This window comes from Panthera tigris, chromosome F3 (assembly GCF_018350195.1).
Source record: "Panthera tigris isolate Pti1 chromosome F3, P.tigris_Pti1_mat1.1, whole genome shotgun sequence".
Classification (NCBI taxonomy): Eukaryota; Metazoa; Chordata; class Mammalia; order Carnivora; family Felidae; genus Panthera; species Panthera tigris.
The window spans coordinates 48,211,665-48,234,205 of NC_056678.1; the positions used below are offsets into that span (position 1 = coordinate 48,211,665).

General features: G+C 35.5%; 2 protein-coding genes across 2 annotated transcripts in view; one reads left to right on the forward strand and one right to left on the reverse strand.

Annotated features, from left to right (window-relative positions):
- The window catches only part of CDC73 (cell division cycle 73), a 130,967-nt gene that overhangs the window by 47,593 nt on the left and 60,833 nt on the right, over nt 1-22,541 (reverse strand). The window lies entirely within an intron of this gene.
- Nucleotides 13,182-22,409, forward strand: B3GALT2 (beta-1,3-galactosyltransferase 2). Its single transcript, XM_007072842.3, has 2 exons — nt 13,182-15,729; nt 20,352-22,409. The coding sequence occupies exon 2, from the start codon at nt 20,479-20,481 to the stop codon at nt 21,745-21,747; it is 1,269 nt and encodes a 422-aa protein (XP_007072904.2). The 5' UTR covers nt 13,182-15,729; nt 20,352-20,478; the 3' UTR covers nt 21,748-22,409.

The window sequence follows — 22,541 nt, forward strand, 5'->3', positions numbered from 1 at the left end:
TATACCATGACCGAGTGGCACAGATTCCTGGAATGCAAGGATGGTTCAACATGAAACTCAACAGATACAATATATCACATTAACAGAATGAAGGGAAAATACATGATCACTTCAACTGATGCAGAAAGAGCATCTGACAATTTAATACCCTTTCATGATTTAAAAACAATACATACCCACCTTAACAAACTAGGAGAGAAAGTAAACTTCAATATAATAAAAACTTAAGCATGAAACATCCAAGCACCTAACATCATACTCAGTGGTGAAAGATGGACACCTTTTCCCTTAAGATCAGGAATAATATGTCCACTTTGACCACTTCTACTCAACATAGCATCTGAAATTCTAGCCAGAGCAATTAAGATGAAGGAAGGAAGGAAGGAAGGAAGGAAGGAAGGAAGGAAGGAAGGAAGGAAAGAAGGAAAGAAGGAAGGAAGGGAAGGAGGGAGGAAGAAGGGAGTAAAAGGCATCCAAATTCAAAAGGAAGTGATAAACTTATCTTTTTGCAGATGACAAGATTTGTATGTAGAAAACCTAAATATTCCACAAAACCTGTTACAACTAATAAATGAATTCAACAAAACTGCAGGATACAAAACAAAAACATAAAAATCAGCTGCATGTCTATACACTAACAACAAACAATCTGTAAAAGGAATTATGAAACAATTCCATGTTTATAGCATTAAAAAGAATAAAATATTTAGAAATAAATTTAATCTAGGAAGCAAAAGAATTAAAGTCTGAAAGCTATAAAATATTACTGTTAGGAAATTAAAGCCATAAATAAGTGGAAAGAGATCTATGTTCATGGACTGAAGAATTAATACTGTTAAGATTTCAATTCTACAGATTCAATGCAATCTACAGATTCAATGCAATCCCTATCAAAAACCCAATGGTATTTTTGCAGAAAGAAAAACCCATGCTAGATTTCATATGGAATCTCAAGGGACCCCAAACTAATCTTAAAAAAGGAAGAATAAAGTTGGAGGACTCACATACTCTTCCAGATTCCAAAACTTACTCAAAGCTACAGTAATCAAAACAGTGTAGTATGGGCATAAAGACAGACATATAGACAAATGGAAAATACAGAAAACTCTCAACATATATGGTCAACTGATTTTTGACAAAGGTACAAGACCATGCAATGGGGAAGGAAAGTCTTTTCAACAAATGGTACCGGGAAAACTGGATATCCACCTGCAAAAGAACCAAGTTGAATCATGATCTTACATCATAGGCAAAAATCAATTCAAAATAGATCAAAAGGTGTAAATTCAAGAGCTAAAACTGTAAAACTCTTAGGAAAAATACACAGTAAAAGTTTCATGAGATTAAATTTGGCCTTGATTTTGTGGCTATGATACAAAAAAGTACAGGTAACAACGAAAGAAAAAAAACAGATTAACTGGGCTTCATCAAAATTGGACTGCATCAAAGGGTGCTATCAGCACAGTGAGAAATCGACCCACAAAATGGGAGAAAATATTTGCAAATCATTATCTGATAAGGGGCCAATATCCAAAATATATAAAGAACTCCTACAACTCAAAACCACAAGACAAACATTCCAATTCAAAAATGGGCAAAAAAACTTGAATAGACATCTCCCCAGAGAAAGTGACAATTCTCAGTAAGTACATGAAAATATGCTCAAATATCACTAATCATTCAGGAAATGTACATGAAAACCACAATGAGGTACCACTTCTACCTGTTAGGACAGCTAATGTCAAACAAGCACACACAAAAAACAAACTGATAATGATGTGGAGAAACTAGAACCCTTGTGCATGGCTGGTAGGAATGTAAAATAAGCAGCTGCTGTGGAAAACAGTACGATGGAACCTCAAAAAATTAAACATAGAATCACCATGTGATCCAGCAACTCCAACTCTTGGTACAGAACCTAAAGAATTCAAATCAGAGACTTGCACAGGTATTTGTATACTGATGTTCATAACAACATTATTCACAATAGCCAAAGGGTGAAAACCCAAATATCCACTGACAAATGAATGGATAAACAAACTACAGTTTACATGTACAATGGAATATCAATCGGCCTTAAAAACAGAATGAAGTTGATACATGCTATAACGTGGATGAAAATCTTAAAAATACTAGGCTAAATGAAGTAAGCTACACACAAAAAGACAAATACTGTATGACTGCAATTACATGAAGTACCTAGAAGAGTTAAATTCACAGAAATAAAAAGTAGAATAGTGGCTACAGGAGCTGAGGAGAGGGCAATAGGAAATTATTTAATGTGTACAGAGTTTCAATTAGGGATGCTGAAAATGTTCTGGAGACACAGAGTGGTGATGGTTGCATAACATTATGGATATACTTAATGCCACTGAACTGTGTACCCTTAAAACATTTATAAACATATATGTATATATACACACATATTTATATAAATACATATATATAATTCAACAATAAAAAAATCTTCTTAAAAAAGTATAAAATATGCTTTAAAAATAAACATAGTCGGGACGCTTGAGTGGCTCAGTCGGTTGAGTGTCCAACTTCGACTCAGGTCATGATCTTACAGTTGATGAGTTTGAGCCCCACGTCAGGCTCTGTGCTGACAGCTCAGAGCCTGGAGCCTGCTTCGGATTTTGTGTCTCCCTCTCTCTCTGCCCCTCCCCTGATCATGTTCTGTCTCTCTCTGTCTCAAAAATAAATAAACATTAGGGGAAAAAACTTTTTAAATAAAAATAAACACAGTCCAATTACAAATGATGGCAGACTTTTCAAGGGATGTCTACTGAGACAACACCCAATTTCCCCTTTTCAGAGCTGGACTATACCCACAAGGGATAAACTCATGAACTACAGTGACCCTATCAAATCTTCTCTTCTTTGGAATTATGAAATCCATACTGAGATATGCCCAGCAATGTGAGCTACAGTTATCTGTAGCTGTAGCCTGTAGCCAGACTGGTTTTAAGGAGGACTGTGTATACAAAGGACCAGAGAGCTGGGGTGCAGATGCAGAAAAAGTGACAAATAATCATATGGCACCACACAGAAACAGAAAAGCTTCTTTGATTCCTGAAAGTTTTCTAATCTCTCACTGTGTTCTTTAAGAAAGGCCAATTTATATTTCTCAGTCTTGGGTTATGCAGAATATTCTTGTACCATTATCATGTATTTCCTTTTCTTCCTTTGGCTGACTTGAGCAAGTTTCTGCTATGTGAAATCAAAGAAGCATAAAGTAAATATTTTAATCTCAGTGAAGAAAAAAGAAAAATTCTATCCCTATCCAAATCCACTCATAGAATTAAAACTTTGACCTGGGAATATACATCTTCTTTATAGTCACAGACAAAACTGAAATACAAGTGTTAATGAATAACATAAGAAGATATTCATTGATTAAAAAAACTAAATACCAGTTTTCCATTCATCATTCTCTAGAATGCTTCCAGAGGATAACTGTGAAGGTTAATTTTATGTGTCAACTGGGCAATGGAGTGTGCAGATAATCTAGTTAAAACATCATTCTGGATGTGTCTGTGAGAATATTTCTGGATAAGATTAAATAACACTGGAATCAGTAGACTGAGTAAAGCAGATTGTTCTCCCCAATGTGGGTTGGCCTCATTTAATCCACTGAAGAAATGAACAGAACAAAAAGGCTGAATAAAAAAGAATTCACTCTCTGCCTGGCTGTTGTCAAGGTGGAACATCAGGACTCAGCCTCAGACTTGAGCTGTACCATCAACTCTCCTGGGTCTCCAGCTTGCTGACTGCAAATCCTGGGACTTTTCAGTTTCCACAACCACATGTGTCAATTCCTCCTCATCCATTCATCCACCCATCCACCCAATCCATCTAATCCATCCAATAGGTTGTTTCTCTGGAGAATCCAGACTATTACAAATATAGTAACTGAAATTTGGATCAAAAGAGAGGAAAAGAGAGTGAGACAAAACACAAAATCTTTAAAGGGGCATTCTTATATAATGGGAAAATGTCAAAAATTTTTTCATTTATTTATCTACAGATTAAAAACTTATATCCACATAAATGTCAATGAAATATTTAATTATAAAACTGCAAATCAGAAACAAACAGAAGTATGGGAATTGATCTCCTTTAATATCAAAATCAATAATGGTCACATACCTTTCTAGCACAAATGAGCAATTCTTTTATATGTGTCACTAAGGTTTAATGCACAATGTTCTCATTTAAAACTGGTGGGCTTGTTCTTATAGTGGCAGAGGGACTGGGTAAGGGATCATCTGCATAACTTATGGGTCCATAGACTAAAAACTGATGTAATCAGAGGCAGTGTAAATCAGTGCAAAAAAACTTGACTTAGAAGTCTTATATTCCAAGGGCACCCGGTGGTTCAGTTGGTTAAAGCGTCTGACTTTAGCTCAGGTCATGATCTCGCAGTCAATGAGTTCAAGCCCCACGCTGGGCTCTGTGCTGACAGCTCAGAGCCTGGCGCCTGCTCCGGACTCTATGTCCCCCTCTCTCTGCCCACCCCCTCGCTTCTGCTCTCTCTCTCTCCCTCAAAAATAAATAAATGTTTAAAAAAAAAAAAAAAAGAAAGAAAGAAATCTTATATCCCAGGTTCTAGTTCTGGCTATGACATATTAAAGTGGGGAGCTCTGAGAAAATGACATCTCAGGGTCTTCATGAACTTGCCTCTAAAATGAGGAAACTAGATTTCTAATGATTAAAAAGGCCTAATTCTGCTCTAAAATTCCATTATTCTAATATAAGTAATACCCTGTCACTAGGAACTATGACACTGCAGTACAACCTCAATGTCCAGTTAAATGATTAAGTTTAAAGACATAATTCAACATGGGCTTCTTGGTATAGCCATAAACATGTGCTCTTCTTTTGTTGCATGTGAATAAAAACGTAATATTCTCCTGCCCAGCTCCCTCTATCAAAGGGTACATGTTTGGAATTAGCTAAACTTGGTTTTTTGAGAATCACATAATTATAGCTACTGGGAATAGAGGTAGAAAAGAAAATAACAATATTTTAAGCTTTGAAAGAAACCATTCAACATTTTACCATTTAATATAATTCAATAAACTGACTGAAGAAGCCAAAATAAAACACAGACGTGTATATATTTAACTATTTGACCCCCACATTCCCAACACAGAATCAACTGAAATGTTCTGCAACACTACAAATGCCAGAAATTTTAATAAATATAAAATCTGTGAAAAATTTCAGAGAAAATATAGAAAAAATTCAAAGTCAGCTAACTATGAGAATATGGAAAAGAAAGAGACTCAGTATGTTAGTAAATGATCAGGGAGATGGTAAAAAATGGATGGTACAACAGAAACAAAAATTTTCATTTTTCACGTTTTGGTTCACTAAAACGCAGCAACTGTATTATTTGTGAGACATCATGTTATTTATCTGAAGGGAATAAAAATACTAGAAAAGCATGAAAAATTAAGAAGATAAAAATGTAATGCAAACCAACCACAACTGGGAAGATCAAAAGTATCAAAGGAGTGAAACTGAGGGATGCCACAATGAATTGCATAAAACAATTTCAAATGGTTTTTGAAAAAAACTTAACTATATAATATTTTCTTTCAGTTATTTTGTTATCTATATAATAATCTACGTATCCATTAGCTCTATCAATTCCTTCAATAAAAGGAACCTAATGACATATCTTATATCCCCCCCTGTAGCTTGCATATAAAAAATTCTCTAAGTATTTATTGAATATAAGTGAATCCTTTAGGTATCTTCTAAGAACCTGAAGAAGGGGAAGAAAATCAAACCCTAAAGTTAAACATTACCCCTTCCTAATCCTATAACCTTTGCCTGCCTCTTTTCTGCTTTGCAAAGTTTCTTTATACTAAAGTTCCTATTTCCAATCAGATCATAAACAATCACTCTAAAGAGAGCTCCATGAATTTAGAATTAAGTATATTTACGCTCCCAGCTCTTCTCAAAAAAGCCCTTTGGGAAAAACATTCTATTTACTTACTTGTTACTTTTTGCTTTCTTTCCTTAACTACTGAAGCTATTAAATAAAAAGTATTTTCTGATACTAATAATTCATATGTGAATAATTATGCTTCTTTGTGAAGTTTTAAGCAGTTTTAAGTTTCAACATACTACATCTACTTGAACTTACAAATTGTTTGTTATACTTTGTAATGAATTAATAGTGTTTAAATTTTTAAATACTATCCATGTATTCAGTTGTAAGGAGTTAAGATGCTTGAAATAACTTATTCAAAGATACTGACCTAGTGAGCTTCACACCCCTATCAAACTCAATATGTCTCCTTTGTGTGAGAAATATTACACATTGATCCCTCTAACAATCTGAAATGAAATGCACAATATAAGCAACCTATGTATGTAATGTAACGAAAATCAATATCCTAATACAAAAATGAAATTTTATAAGAAATTTATGATAAGCACAAGTATTTCAATGTGAATCTCAGAAATTACCAGAAGACATTATGAATTAATCAAATACTAGTACCCATTCAAAAAATCACAGTGAATGTAACAATCACACATGTCCACAACTGGTATACTCTACTGGTTAAGTCAACTACTGTAAGCATCACAGCCACAGGCAACAGGATTTTTCAAAATGGCCAAGTTCAGAACAAAGTTGAATACAATCTTCAATATACACTGTGGTTGTATACTTAGGGAAATTCATTGCATGTTAAAACTTTACAAAATATACTTTGCATTTCAATTATGTTCTAGGTTCATTTAAAATTGTACCACCCACTACAGATCTCCTTCCCTGGCCTCACTCACTAAATGCCCTTCAATTATTTTGTCAACCAAAAATATTTCTAGAATACCACCTAGGAAGTATTATTTCTCCATTGAGAACCAAAGCTCTAAACAAGAGCATCTCCCGTGCGTCAAATAACAATTGTAAGAAGCCAGCTGATTTATGCTTAACTGAAATAGCTATACTACTAAGAAACTGAAGAATATATAGGCATAATATAAACTACTACTGATTTTCATGCTTATCTTTTCCCTTAGGATCATTAACAGTTTGTATGAATTAAAACTATAAGGATATTGATAATTAGTTCTAAAAGTGACCCTTAAATTTGGCTCTGCTTTCGAGTCAAAAGAAATTCTTAGGCAGTATGAATATTTGCTGCACAAGTTAGTGAAAACTGAAGAAGAATAAGGCAGGCAAACACTGACACTTGTGGTCATTCTGAGATTGCTAATTTACAATCAGGCTAATTCCTGCTTTGTAGGTTCAAAGAAAAGTAAAACTGGTTCATAAATCATCTACTGACTTCAAAGGAAAATTATAAACTCTTAATGAACACAGTTAATTTTTCTTCAAAAAGAGAAAACTACTAATAAAAAAAATCCAAAAATATGCCATTTGTCCATATCTTACATATAATGAAAAAGATTTCAACTGACTTTAAGTCAAAAGATATAAACCTCAAGCAAACATTACTGTGCAGAACTGTTGACTGATTTCAATTAAAACTAAAACTGGTCTCTAAATAACTATGTCAAATGGCATTTTTCAGAGTACTATGGTGGAAATTACACATGATCCAAAACATTAAGATTTTTCTCCAACATTGGAAAAAAAGAACTAGTTCTTCATGTGAGCACTGGCTGAAAATAAAAAACTCGCTGGCATTTAGGGGCCAATTCCTCATGCTAAAGCACAAACAGGAATGAAGACCAATGTAGGGAAAACCAGATTCATGTCTCCTCTTCTCAAATTATTCAAGGATATTTACTCATTCTCAGTGAATCACCTTGCCATGGTTGAATTGTTATCCCCCACTCCCTTTTCTTCATTTTTTTTTAAAGTTTATTTATTTTGAGAGAGAGAGCACAAGTAGGCAAGGGCAGAGAGAGAGGAGACAGAGAATCCCATGCAGGATCCCTGCTGCCAGCCCAGAGCTCAATGCAGGGCTTGAACTCACAAAAACCGTGAGATCATGACCTGAGCCGAAATCAAGAGTTGGACGCTTACCGATTGAGCCACCCCAGCACCCCTCTCCCTCATTCTTTTTACCAAGGACATTTAGTTGAATTTATACAGAAAGTAGAATTCCATGAAATGACTTATCTTTACTATCAGTGAGCAAATCTATACCTATTTTATCATGTAATAATAACTCAAAAGCTACTAACCACATGAATAAAGTAACAATTACTTCTGTACTCAATAGAAATTAAGAGTCAGGAGGCACTGCAAATCCTGTCTTTAAATTCTGTCTCCTAGAGAACTACTGTAGACATGCCCAGGAAAATCCAAAAAAAAAAAACAAAACAAAACAAAACAAAACAAAACAACAACAAAAAAATACTGGACAGTTCTGGCCAAAACAAACAGAGTAATAACAACCTACTTCTTCCATCAGGGATGTGTTATAAGATTAAAAAGTAGACCTATGGAAGTAAAAATTACAAGGCATTTATGACTATAAAACTTAATAAAATAGCTGCCAGTTTGCTGAGTGTGACAAAAGAACATGTCACATTTACTGAGAAAGTTTAACCATAGAATTCAGATGTTAAAAGAAACTAGACTAAAGGAAGAACTTCTACAAGCTTGCCTGTCATAAGATTTTTACAGTTTCTCTTGGCTGGAAACATGCAGGTTGCTAGAAAAAGTCACTAAAGGAACTTTTATCTCATGTCTGCTGTTTTTCTGTACTTTATGTAAAGTGCTTAGCTAGTTTAATTTAAACTTAAGAAACTGATGGCAGGTGTACCTAAAGTTTAAAGTACATTCTGATTAAGTACACAGGCACCTTTTTATTAGTTTCTAGGAGTCTCTTTTGCTACATTAACCCTTAGCAAGCATAACTGAAACAACAGTCTGCTGGGAATTCAGGGGCTCCAATCAGTACTGGGAGAACCATTAACCAGTAGGTTATCTAATAACGCTCTCTTAATAATCAAGATCTATAATAAATCCAATGGGACATGAAAAAAGAGCCAAATCAAAAGAAGTAGCAAAAATAATTGTCTTATCCTTCCTAGAGAAAGGATAGGGAATATGTCTAAGACTCTGTCTCCCTAATATTTAATAAACTGTGCCTAACTACATATATTGGCAAAAAATAGTTTTATCAATATGTATTTGATAAGTGAAAATATAAACCAACATCCATTTATAATTCTATGAATGATTTCTGGGTATGCTGTGCCACTCCTATAAAAAACTCCCCACAAGTTCTCCAATGTTATACAGTATAATGGTTAAGAACAGTGCATAAAGACTTACATAATCTTGCTTTAATTCCCAGCTGGACTCTCTTATCACTAGCTGATATCTGGGATAATTATTTTACAACTCTAAGCACTGGCTCATCTTTAAAATGGGTATTCTGATACTAAAACTATTATGAGGAAAAAAATTCTTTTACCTAACAATTTAAGTAGGCTTAGCATGTGATCTGATTTTGGGTAAATAATAGTCACTGCTGCTAGCTGCATAGTCAAATCCTATGTAAGGAATTACTGATAAATACAATACTGATCTTCTAAAATCCACTTCCACTTGTGTAAAATACATTATTTTAAGTAGGCACTTAAGCCTTATTCTGCTACCTACATTTAAGTAAAAAAAAAAAAAAAAAAAAGTAGTGAGCATGTAATATGAGTGGACATAGGAACTAAAATAAAAACCTGGCTTTCAATTTTCTCCTTCGTATTTAACTAGGAAAAGCCAAAGCTCTAGGCCTTAGGCTTCCCATTTATAAAACTCTTTAACATTCCTTCTAGCATTTCTGGCAAAGTTGCAAATACTCCTTAAAAAAGAGGAGATTCCTACAAGTACTAAACACATGTCATCAGCTACACTAAAAAACAGGACAGGCTCAGATCTCCTCTGAGCCCACTGGTGGGCTTCCAAGATCTCTGAGTGCCACTTGGTTTTTCCACCAGCGTTCCAGCCTGGTTCCATAACATATTTGGTTCCCTGACTGGGGAAACCCAACTGCCCTGGCCCACTGTTGCCACTGGTTTGGGAGAGGGGCGAGGGGTGACAGAATGAGGAATTGCAAGGGAGAAGGTGTGCCCTGCCTGAATTTCGGCAGTCTCCTGCTCGGTTGCCTCGGGCCGGCCCCATTCCGCTGTCCCCTCTGGACTCAAGGAGACTTGGCAGGTGAGGACCTGGACCCGACGTCAGAACCGGTAAGGCCGGGGCCCCAATCTAGTGAGGCCCACTGGCAAGAGTGGAAGTGGGACCTGATCACTCCCTGGAGACAGACCTCAGACGTCTTACAGGAATTCTGTGGGAGGGAATGTAATAACCTCTGGTGTGTGTGTGTCAATGTGTGACTCTGTCTGGCTCGCCTGCCAAGTTCGATTCTGTGGCTCCACAGAGGGGCACCCTTAAGGTTTCCAAAAGCCCACAGAGCCTGAGTGGGCCCGTGGGTGATTCTGTGGTGAATAGCATACAGTCTATGGCGGCATCGGGATGGGGAAGGTCCAGCTGCCAAAAGGGGGGAAGCCCAGAGCCCCCCCCCTTAGCAAAATACCAATGTGTCTACTACAAGGAAAAGGGAAAAGAATGAGTGCCCGAATCGGAAGGGGCCTCCAAAACCCAGCCGTTATCAGAAGGAACCTTGAGAAGGGGGCCTTATTGGTTTGGCCGAGATAGAATCAGATTGAAGAGGACATTGACTCTCTCTCTGTTCCTCTGCCTAAGATGTGAGGGCTTCTCCCTCGTTCATTTCCCGGGTTAACAACTATAATTGGAGCCAACTGTGGTTAGTCTACCTCGGGATGGGGACTTTAAGGAATATTCTCAAGCAGTTGCTGAAACTCTATTTGTTTTGGGGAAATTCCAGGTCTTCACTGGCCTGATGTGGACTCCCTATTTCCACTTTGGTGAAAACAACATGGCGTCTGCTCCTCTGTCTGAGCTAAGGTTTTCAATTGGGTTTTCCTTCTCTGCCTTCTGCTGGCACCTTGCCTCTTCTGCCTTCCCCTCCCCTCCTGTTTCTGTGCCAACTTGCATGTGGTCCACATAACTGGTTCCTATACCATCCTCAGTGCCTCAGGTACCACTGGCTCCTCCTCCCACCCTCGAGGTCACGGAGCAAAGTGCATCCCCCTTGGACCACCCACTTCAGAAACCTCCACTGGTGTCCCAGGTGAAAATTGACAATGGGGAAAGACTGATTGACTTTTAAGTGGATGCAAGTGAAACTAATTTAAGTTTGTTGGCTCTGTCTTTAAAGTTATCAGCATTAAATATGAAACTTCCATTCTACCAAGGTTGACTAAAGATCAAATAAGCTCATGTTATCTCTGCTGCAATTTGTTAGCAAAAAGATGACTTAAAATGATAGTTAATTTTGTCTATCCCAAACTTTTCATGGGTAATTGCTAAGATATCTTTCAAATTGGTAACCTGAAACTTTAAAGTTTTGATTGCATGATGCAGTGCTAAAGCTTTGATTACTGAACATAGGTTTGTGTTTTTAACTTCTTATTGCAGAGAAACTAAGGCTATTTGGACCTATTGGAAAACATGCATTGTGCTTAATTGGTTCGTGAATTTACCATCTGAAGTGTACCAACCCTGTATGTAGGAAAGTAGGAGGTATGCAAGACACATCTTTTATTGAGGGTAAAAGAAAATAATGTTGTCCTAATTGAGACTGGCTATTTGGAGAGAAATGGTTTGGGGACAAAGTTTGAAGGCAAAGGAAAGTTGTAGAAGGTTCGTGCAGGAAAATCTTTGGAAAGTAATTTTATGTGTGCTCAGGATGGACTAAGGTTGAGATGCATGGAATTTTAAAAGTACACTGGTATAAGGCTGAAATTCTGCTTTTCTCTCTCTTCAAAAGACAAAGTTTTCTTCGACTGTTGAAGACAATGTAAACAAAGGTTTTCTTCTCTTTTGACTGCCAGGAAAACCAAAGCTTTAGGTTTCATTTGTAACAGGTCTTTGACTGCTTAGTTAAAACTTCTCAGTGTTAAAGGAGCTAGATTTTGCTAACAACTATATAATGCTATAATAAATAAAGTTTTAAATGAAGTCTTTTTGACCAATTAGGCTCTTTTATTTGGGATGCTAAGTTGCTTGGAAAAGCACTGTCACACAATGGTAAACCTTAGGTTGTACTGCACTGGTAAATGCTGTTAACTAATTACTTGAAGTGTTATGTGTCACAGAAATAACCAAATTTCTTTGCCAACTGCATCATAATGACCAATGTCTATTTCTGAGATTTTTGTCATTTAGATTTGTAAAAAGGACCTTGGGGACAAATACAGGTATTTGAAAGATTTCCAGAACTAAAAAGCTGCATTCAAACTGAACAAGAATTAGGAACATGGGACTAAATGAAAATGTTTGCTCTTCCAGATTAAGGAAACTTTCTCTTAAGATGATACACAGAAATGTCATAAAGTATTCATTTGTAAACTGAAGCATTTATCTTTTCTCTCTACCTTACACCCTCTGAAATACAAAAACTCTCAGTGAGTATTCTTTCTTTCATGGCAATTACAGTCGTTTGTGTAAGTTCAGTAAGAATCTGTTCATCTTGTAACAGGTCACCATTGGAAATACTGGTTATTTTACCAAGGCCTTGAATGGAAGGTCATATTTGTGAGTGACATTCATAGACTCAGATTTGACCAGACAGCTTTAAGGAACTAAGGCTGGCTTTATGAAACGTGGAGTCATAAAGCCCCTTGGAAATGTTGGCTGAATACCTCGCTTACAGAGTTCCCAGCAGCCACACTAGGTGAGTAAAGGTCACTTCCTGGAAGGTGCAAGAACTTCAGGATATCTTGGGGACCTCGTGAAGAGGAATTCACCCAATTCTACAGGTACTGCAGGCCTGTCTGATGACAAGTATTTGGCTTGGCGTCTGGCCTGGAGAGACTACTAAAAGTTCAATCTGGAGATTCCTTATAAAAGGTTCCAGCAAAGCAAACTTTAAAAGATCCTCACGATCAATAGCTATTCTTGCTGAGCTTATGTAAATAATTAGGCCAGGTTTTGTTAAGACTGGACTTGTTCTACAAATGCATTGGTCTTGATTTGGCTATCTCTGGAAATGGGGGGTTTTAGAGAGAAAAAAAACTGTGCTTCAACAATGCACCATTATAGATTTAAATTCTAGTTCTGTCTTTAAATGTTTGTTGTTTGCCTAAACTAGACAACTTGAGGTAAACTACAGAAAAATTGTCACAGTATTTCATGTATAGACAACCTTTTATGCTCATTATTCTGTGGGGATAATAATAAGACCCCATGGGTCCATCACTCCAGAATTAAGGCGGCCAACTCGGAAGAGTCCTCAACCTGGTGAAGTGACTCAGACCTAGTCAACCCGCTCAAGCTGACCCTCAAAAAGACGCTGGCCCCTGGGATCTTCAGCCCTACTCCAGCCCTACCCCGGAAGCTGGCTGGCCTGCACACAGCAGAAGCTTGAGGAATCAGTGTGTGAACCAAGTCCAGGTGCTTAGATGCAACTCTGCCAACCCTTGCTCCTTACCAGGGTCATAACCCTGACCTTGCTCCTTACTATTGGACTAATAGAGGCTGCCCCACAAACTGGACATCCTGGCTCCCTGCCCTGGCAGGACTCCTCCTTTCCAAAATTTTACTTGTGACCACCGGCCCCTATATTCTAAACACCCTGGTATGCTTCACTGCAAACACCACTGCTCGCCAAACTGCAACACGCATCTTAGCCATCCAAGGGTACCAACCCCTAGAGCCAAAGGGTGATGCCTACTAAAAAAGATTTTTGAAAGAGGCATCAAAGAGGGGAACATTGAGAAAATAAGTAAAGTTATGCACCATAACATGGCCTACGGGACTGACATAAGCTCTAGTTCCTAGCTTAGAGACTCTTCTTCCAGGTTCTTCTTCCTGCCCTGCTTGCTGTGTGCACCAAATTACTACTAATGCAGAATGCAGAAGCAACGGACTGTAAATTGTCCCCCATACTTGTGCTTGCATCTCAGATCTCTGGAGAAGTATCTCCTCTGAGCCCAGCCGTATAAAATAAACCTCCTGCCTTCCAAGAAAAAAAAATAGGACAAAAATAATAGAGAAAAGGTAACAGACTTAACTGGGGAAGACAGGTGGGATAAAGCATATTTATGACTACAAATATATAGCTTAGGTTCTAAAACGATAAATTTTTAGGAGTTAATGTCCCTCAAGTCTCATAGGAAAAACTGATAATTCAGACTATTTAAAAAAAAAAAAAAAAAGACCATGCCCCAGTATTTTGCAGAAAAAAAGCAAGGTGCCCAGGAGACTAACCATACAAAGAAATATTTCAGAATAAGTATCTAGTGCTTACTAAAAAATCTTCTTGGAGGCAAGTTACTAAACAATCTTGAAATATTTGGACAAGTAAATATGATTAGTTAAACCTCATTATCCACCAAGATCCTGTACAAGTGTGCTGTATCCACTGCATCATTTTATTGAATTCTATCATACATGTAATTTTAAAGAAAATAAAAAATAAAAAAATAAATGCTGACATTAAAAAATAATTAAAAATAAAGTTTTGCTGCCTTCAAGAACACTGGAAACCACATAATAGCAAAAAAGAAGTGGGCTATGTCACATCATGCATCATTAAAGCAATCCACTCCAGCTGATTTATAAACTCCAGAAAATTGGGGGTAGCAGTATAAAAAATAAATGGTCTAAGTCTTATCTAGATATTAGTAAAATTGGAATAATTTGAGAAAATAAACTTCAAAGGAAGAAGTGCACTGAAGGGGTTAAATTGCACCAAGTTACATTTTATAAAAGCTTATATTGCTTATATCCTATAAAATCATGTAAGAAACATGAAAACCAACATCTAACACTGAAAACATTTAGAAAGCCTGTGCTTAAGCATAAAGTTAAAAAAAAAAAGGAAAAAATAAAATTATAACCATTTCATAATCACCCCATTTTTATATTATGCACTCACCACTATACTTACACTGAATATATATAATTTTTCTCACAGAAGCAAAATCTCTAAGCTTCTCCCTACCTTAGGTTTTTAGTCAAAATGAATGCAAACAATCACGTGGGATTCAGCCAAGCAGTGACGTTAAATTCTGCTCTGTCAGAGAGAGCATCTGTCAAGCCCACATTTAAACTGCTGCCTGCCTGTGCAGCAGCTGAGGAACTGTGGATTTCATATTATAGACTAAAACCCCAGTAAAACTGCTCAAAATCCTTCCTGCAGCTGCCAGGCAACAACGAAAGAGAGTTAAATCCTATTCATTCTATTCCAATACAATCGGAGCACTACATTCTAGCTCCGGCTGCTTTACATTGCAGCTCAGTGTTATTACTAGAAATATGGATACTGAGAAGAGAATACAGCACTGCATTGTCCGGCCAGGAAAACAGCAGATGTAAAAAGCTTCAATGCATCAACTGTCGGCAAGAGTCAACAGTGCTCCGAATAGACCGGACAACTACAGCTCTTTTGTTTAAAGAAAGAGAAAGAAAATGAAAGAAAGGAAAAATCTCAGAAGACTAGGACCCATATGAACAAGGAGGGTAACTCGAAGACAAGCAGACAGATGGACACTTTGGATACTGTGAAAAGCAATCGCAGGAGGCAGACTATTGGGGGATGTGCGCATGTTCGATAGCATCTTTTTTGCTGAAGTGATGGCGTGCCAAAAGTATTTTCAGTGGGCATAATCCTCTCCACATAAATGGCCTGACCAAGGAAGGTATGTCGATATCTTGTGTGTAATAGTCATTTAAATGTCTGCTACCTTTTTATAGCCCTGGAGGCACTAATATCTGATAAACAAGTTCATCCTGTTCACCGTCCTTGAAAACTATGAAAGGGTTTCTAGATACATGATTTTAAAATCTGTCATTGTTAAAACTGTCATTGCTATATTCAAGTAATTATGTAGCTTGGAGTAATTACAGATTATGGATGTATAAAAGAGAACAGGCAAATAGTATCAAGATGTGCTTAAAGGATTCTCTGAAAAATTAAACTTAAAAAGAAAAAAACTAGCCCTCTAAAGAAAACATAGCAAGCCTCTACCAAATTAGGTCAAAATGAATTCTTATCTAGTAAAATAAAGTGATCACTTAAAAATGGCTATCAAAGAGACAATGCAGTGAAATTACATTAAATAGTATCAAAGATGATCTTAATATTAGGAGCTTTTTTCCAAAGTCCTTTTCAAACAAATTATTAACATATAACAGCTTTTACTAACAAAATTATCCCAGATCCATCTCCCTAAATAAAGACAACAAACACAATCTAAGAGAGTATCAACAAATCTTACTCTCGAGCTGTAAGAATATTAAAAGGAAAGCATTTGCACAGGATCACACAAGGCAGTGTGAGTTTTATGCACAGAACACCACCACAGCAGATCTGCATGTTATTACCGTGTCCATGAATACAACTTTAAACAAAGAAACAGCAATAGTTGCTAAAAATTCCCCCACTTGAAACAGTGAACTTTCATTTTAAGCAACTCATTCTAAATGATCAAATAGAAGATTGTTCTTGGTGATAATTTTTCAGTGAAATTCAAAACATAATGTGAAAATAACCTGATATAAAAATATTCATGAACAGCAATACAAGGACAAAAAATTAAATATAAATGTAGCTACTGTGCTTCTAGGCTATTAATATGTGCTAATGAACTACCATCATGGTATGTATGTGCAGGGCAGAAATAAATCTAATAAACTATTTAAACAATAATCACAGAAGACCAACTCATGGGTCAGGAGCTGAAATATATTTCAAATATTTTTTACAATCTACTAGAGAACCTGATATTTGCTCAATCTCACAATACAACTCAATAACCTATTATTTAATAATCACAAAAGGCAAATATTTTAAAGACAGATGTAAGCATTCTATTCTAAAATTAAGATTAAACAAGTTTATCAAGCCCTATTATTATTACATCTCAACATCAACTCTGTCATACCATGAATTTTTATTCAACTATAGAATGAAATCAGATGGTATTAAATAAAAAAATACAGCTGTAAAAATCTCAAGTCTCTCTTAGTGCTTTTTCTGTTAATGTTAACAACACCAATTAAACACTTTTATAAACTAGATCTCAAAACAAAAGTATAGAATTTTTTTATTCAAGCACCACTTAATCTAGGACTGTTCCAATAGACTAGATATCAACACTTTTTAAATACAAACGATAAAAAGTGTGTGTGTGTGTGTGTGTGTGTGTGTGTGTGTGTGTGTGTGTAAGAGAGTGCAAGCATGTGAGAAGTAACTGAACATTTCACAGCAACATTCTCTCCATGAACTACAATTCATAATATGTAAGTATACATTAATAACTTGAAAAAATTATCATAAAAAACCCTAAGAGCTAAATCAAAGGTACTTCCATGCTGAAAATGCAGAAGTGCGAAACTATTTAGATTGACAAAAATATTTTAACTTTCTTATCATGTTCCCACTTTTTTAGAATTAATATATAACAGGCAATAACTAGAGAGTAATTTCGACATTTAATAAAAAGGAGGAACAGTTACTTTAATCTTTCTTTTTAACAGAAATTATGATGAAAGCCTGAGAAACTTTCAATAAAGAAATTTTTAAAGCTAGACACATATACTTTATTTATCAATGGGAGATTACCAAATGAGTATATACGGATTTTAAGCCTGGGAAGCTTAATATTTACAAATATTGTCATGAATTTAACTTAAGATGCATCTCTATCACTTATTGCTACAAAATCATATAGGACCATAAACTGTATTTATGCTAGATTATACTATATAACAATATGCTGTTTTCTGTAACATGGAAATACTTCAGAGATATCACTTCAGGTATGTTGCTTTCATAAAAATATTAGTTTATTACTATGATATTTATCTTCATTCATTTCTTCAGTCATTTATTCAAAAATCTGACCTTGTATGTATTGCTTCTCAAACCATCAAATTTATACTTTTAAAAGATGTAAATGATTGGACTTCAACCAGATATCAAGCACATATCAACAAAAAGTTGACATATTTAACTTAGCTTTGGAATGTTTAAAATGGATTTCTAAATAAATTTAAAAAGCAACTTTGTTTCTTTTAAATTTATACACCTAACCCTTATATCCACTGGCTTCTATGCGGAGTGGAGGAAGAATCATTGCTATTTATAAAATATTTCATTTGAAAATAAAAGATTAGAAAGAGTTTCCTGGTCTAAATAGAATGGCAAACTATTAACAAGTACAGGAAGGAAAAAACTGAGTTTCTAAATCAGAACACTCAGCCTATTTTCAGTTTAGCTCACAGCAGCTATGTTTTGCTGGTACAGTGAACAGCCTTGGTCTTTATTGTAGCAATGTGAAATTAAAATTCATGTAAATAAACTCTAATAAATAGGAAAATAGATTCTATGTTTTTAAACCTCCATACTTAAAAAAGAATCACTTTTCCGTATCTCACAGGATGATTAAACATTTTTTTTTTTACATTTGAGAACCGTAACTTCTAAAAGTACTACATAATTTCAGATACTAAAAATTATCAAAAGCTGGCGCCTTTACTATTATACTTTAGAAATTGTTCAAATTCCCACCTACTTGCTCCTCCTAGTGGCTTTTACTAGAATAGTACTTTCATTCATATATGTTTAACACTTTCAATCAATATTTTCAAAGTACTTCATATACCTGATACGTGAGTTTTACTATAATTATTCAATTATATGAAGGCTTCCATGTAACTACCATTATTTTCCCAAAATAATTAAGTTTCATGTCAAAGTTAAACAAATTTGGCATTAAGCACGAATCTCTTAATATCACAGGCTAAACAAACACATAGGTATGTATGTACAGAATTTTAAATAAACAAAATTCTTCTACATTAAATTTTTAAATTGGCTAGTTTCTTTTGCTTAAAGAAATAATTTTCATAAGAAAAAGTTGAAGAAATTGAAATTATTAATCCCCTTCTTGAGAAGGGTTTTCTCTTTAAAAATAGAATTCAAGCTACAGCCCCTTACCCACCTCTACCTCCACTCCTTGATCTAGAAAAACTAAGAACAAACCGAAAACCATGAAAAATCTGTGCTGTGAACCGAAAAACCTTGCTAAAAGATAACACCAGCAGTTTTTAATATGGAGAATAATGAACCTCCCATACTGACATCTTAAAATCTAGGGCTTTAATGCTTCGGATTCCACGTCTCTCTCTCAATCTCTCTCTCTCACTGCCCCTCTCCTGCTTAAGCTCTGTCTATCTGTCTCTCTCTCAAAAACAAATAAACATTAAAATAATAATAATAGTAGTGAAAAATAACCTAGGGCTTTAATGAGTGTCACACCACCAGAAGTCCTAAAAATGTAACAAATTCTCTACACACAAATGTAGAACACAGCAAAACTCAAGAATCTTTTAAAATGCATTTTGTAAAATTCAAAATTTTAAACAGCTGGATATGATAGTACCTAGTGCCTGTATTTTGTAACAAACCTGAAAGGATTGTTCAAAGTAGTTCTTTGTTTAATTCTAACATGGAGACTCAACTGAGATATGTGAGAGTGTTCTGCCAAGGCCAAAGATAATTAAAGATAATTAGTTACTATATTTTAAAACTCAGTCTTAAGTCTAAGTAAGGATCATGATCTCCTGAATACCTCATCTTTGAAGTGGAAGGTTAAAATTAGAAACAGTATTTGAAAATGTTCATCATTTATTAGTCTTAAAATCCTGTACTGAAGTTACTGGACCCTGAAAATTAATTTTGACAGGTGCATCTTCTCATTGACTTTCTCAACACAGTAGGGGCCAATGGAAACATGCCAAGCAGTGTACTGTGACTAACAGAACTCTGCCATAATCAACCTTGCACCGTCTGTCCCACAACTGATACATGACCGTTTTACAAAAAAGGCCGCTGACTGTGCACCATACCACCAATGGTATGTCAAATCAATTTTAATTAATGCCAATAAATTTTCCATCTGCTCTCAGGCCTTCTTACATGGCCTCTCTCAGGAATCTAGGAACATTGTTCTCTTCTACATGCATACAACTTTTAAATCTTTAACTCAGGTCAAAAGCACAAATGACCAGAACTACTCAGACAATGAAATAAGTGGAAGAAAATTAATCCATCACTTTTCTCTTTAAAGTGCTCATCCTATTCCCAGTGATTGTATGTTACCAAGGATAAACAAATTATAAATTTCATTCCTGGGTTATCATATTTTCACAACTTAAAAACTCCTATTTGCCCTAATATTATTAACATCCAAAGTCTCTTTTCAGGCAGTTCTATAATATTTTGCATTTTGTAAATTTTTATGCTTCATCTTTATAGAATGACTGCATGGGAGACAACGTGACCGAATTAAAAAATGATTACCAAAGAAAAGTATTGATTCAGGAGAAGGAAACAACATTTTCAGCCTCCAGTATCTCATATCCCATTACTGGATATTTACAACATGCTTCAGTGGAGGAGAAGACACTGCTGCTTTGCAAAGATGAGCTGGAATGCCAAGAGGTCTCTGTTCCGTACCCATCTTATTGGTGTACTTTCTCTAGTGTTTATTTTTGCTATGTTTTTGTTTTTCAATCATCATGACTGGCTGCCAGGCAGAGCTGGATTTAAAGAAAACCCTGTAACATACACTTTCCGAGGATTTCGTTCTACAAAAAGTGAGACAAACCACAGCTCTCTCCGGAACATTTGGAAAGAAACAGTCCCTCAAACTCTGAGGCCTCAAACAGTAACTAACTCCAATAACACAGACCTGTCGCCACAGGGAGTTACAGGGCTAGAGAATACACTCAGTGCCAATGGAAGTATTTACAATGAAAAAGGTATCGGACATCCGAATTCATACCATTTCAAATATATTATCAATGAACCTGAAAAATGCCAAGAGAAGAGCCCTTTTTTAATACTGCTAATAGCTGCAGAACCTGGACAAATAGAAGCTAGAAGAGCTATTCGGCAAACTTGGGGCAATGAAAGTCTAGCACCTGGTATCCAAATCACAAGAATTTTTTTGCTGGGCGTAAGTATTAAGTTAAATGGCTACCTTCAACGTGCAATACTGGAAGAAAGCAGACAATATCATGATATAGTCCAACAGGAATATTTAGATACATACTACAATTTGACAATTAAAACACTAATGGGCATGAACTGGGTTGCAACGTACTGTCCACATATTCCATATGTTATGAAAACTGACAGTGACATGTTTGTCAACACTGAATATTTAATACATAAGTTACTGAAGCCAGACCTGCCTCCCAGACATAACTACTTCACTGGTTACCTAATGAGAGGATACGCACCCAATCGAAACAAAGAGAGCAAGTGGTACATGCCACCAGACCTCTACCCAAGTGAACGCTACCCTGTCTTCTGTTCTGGGACTGGTTATGTTTTTTCTGGAGATCTGGCAGAGAAGATCTTTAAAGTTTCTTTAAGTATCCGTCGTTTGCACTTGGAAGATGTATATGTAGGGATCTGTCTTGCCAAGTTGAGAATTGATCCTGTGCCCCCTCCCAACGAGTTTGTGTTCAATCACTGGCGAGTTTCTTATTCAAGCTGTAAATACAGCCACCTAATTACCTCTCATCAGTTCCAGCCTAGTGAACTGATAAAATACTGGAACCATTTACAACAAAATAAGCACAACGCTTGTGCCAACGCAGCAAAAGAAAAGGCAGGCAGGTATCGCCATCGTAAATTACACTAGAAAAGACAATTTTTTTTTTCAAATGTGCAATCTGTAAAATATTGCTAAAAGCATGTATAGTTAAAACTGATTACATCCATAGGACAAGTTTTAGTTAAAATTCATCACATACAGAAATTCAAAAAATATTTTTTTAATTTCTGAAAGTAATTCTTAAAAATAACATTATATAACAAAAAAGGTATCCCAAAAGAAACTATTAAAAAAAAAAACTGTATAAGGGGATTCTGTGTATTAACATGCAATAAAAAGCATGCATACATCAATGGTTCAAGGCTTCGTTAAGGGCCAATAAGATGTATTTGCATATATTTTCCACATAAATTTTAATTTAAGAAATGGAGACAGTCAAAAGACCCTTCTCATTTTAGATTCAGTTTTTCATTTTAACATATAATTAAATGTAAATAAAACATTATTGTCAATCTTAAGGAAAATTTGTAATTGTGCAAAGGACAAATTTTCTGACCTGACTATTCTAGGGTTCTAAAACTATATTCCATGCAATAAGATTTAGTTGAATTACTCCATAAACACATTTATAAAGTTCAGATGTTTCATCAATGCAATTCTCATCTAAGTATTTACCTTTTAATAACAATTGAGATACTCATTTTCTTTTATTAATACATATATTGGGGGAAAATTATTTTGACATGTGATAAAATGTGAAAAATCAATGTGTCTCAGGCTCAAGTTTTTATAAGAAAAAAAAAGTAAATGTTTCAAAATAGACAGTTTGTTTCCTTGTTGGTGTTAAGGGCCAAGCTATTTAAATGAGTTATTCTATTAGA

What these genes read in the sequence shown, in the direction of transcription:
- B3GALT2 (XM_007072842.3), top strand. Translation starts at nt 20,479, where the DNA reads ATGCTTCAGTGGAGGAGAAGACACTGCTGCTTTGCAAAGATGAGCTGG.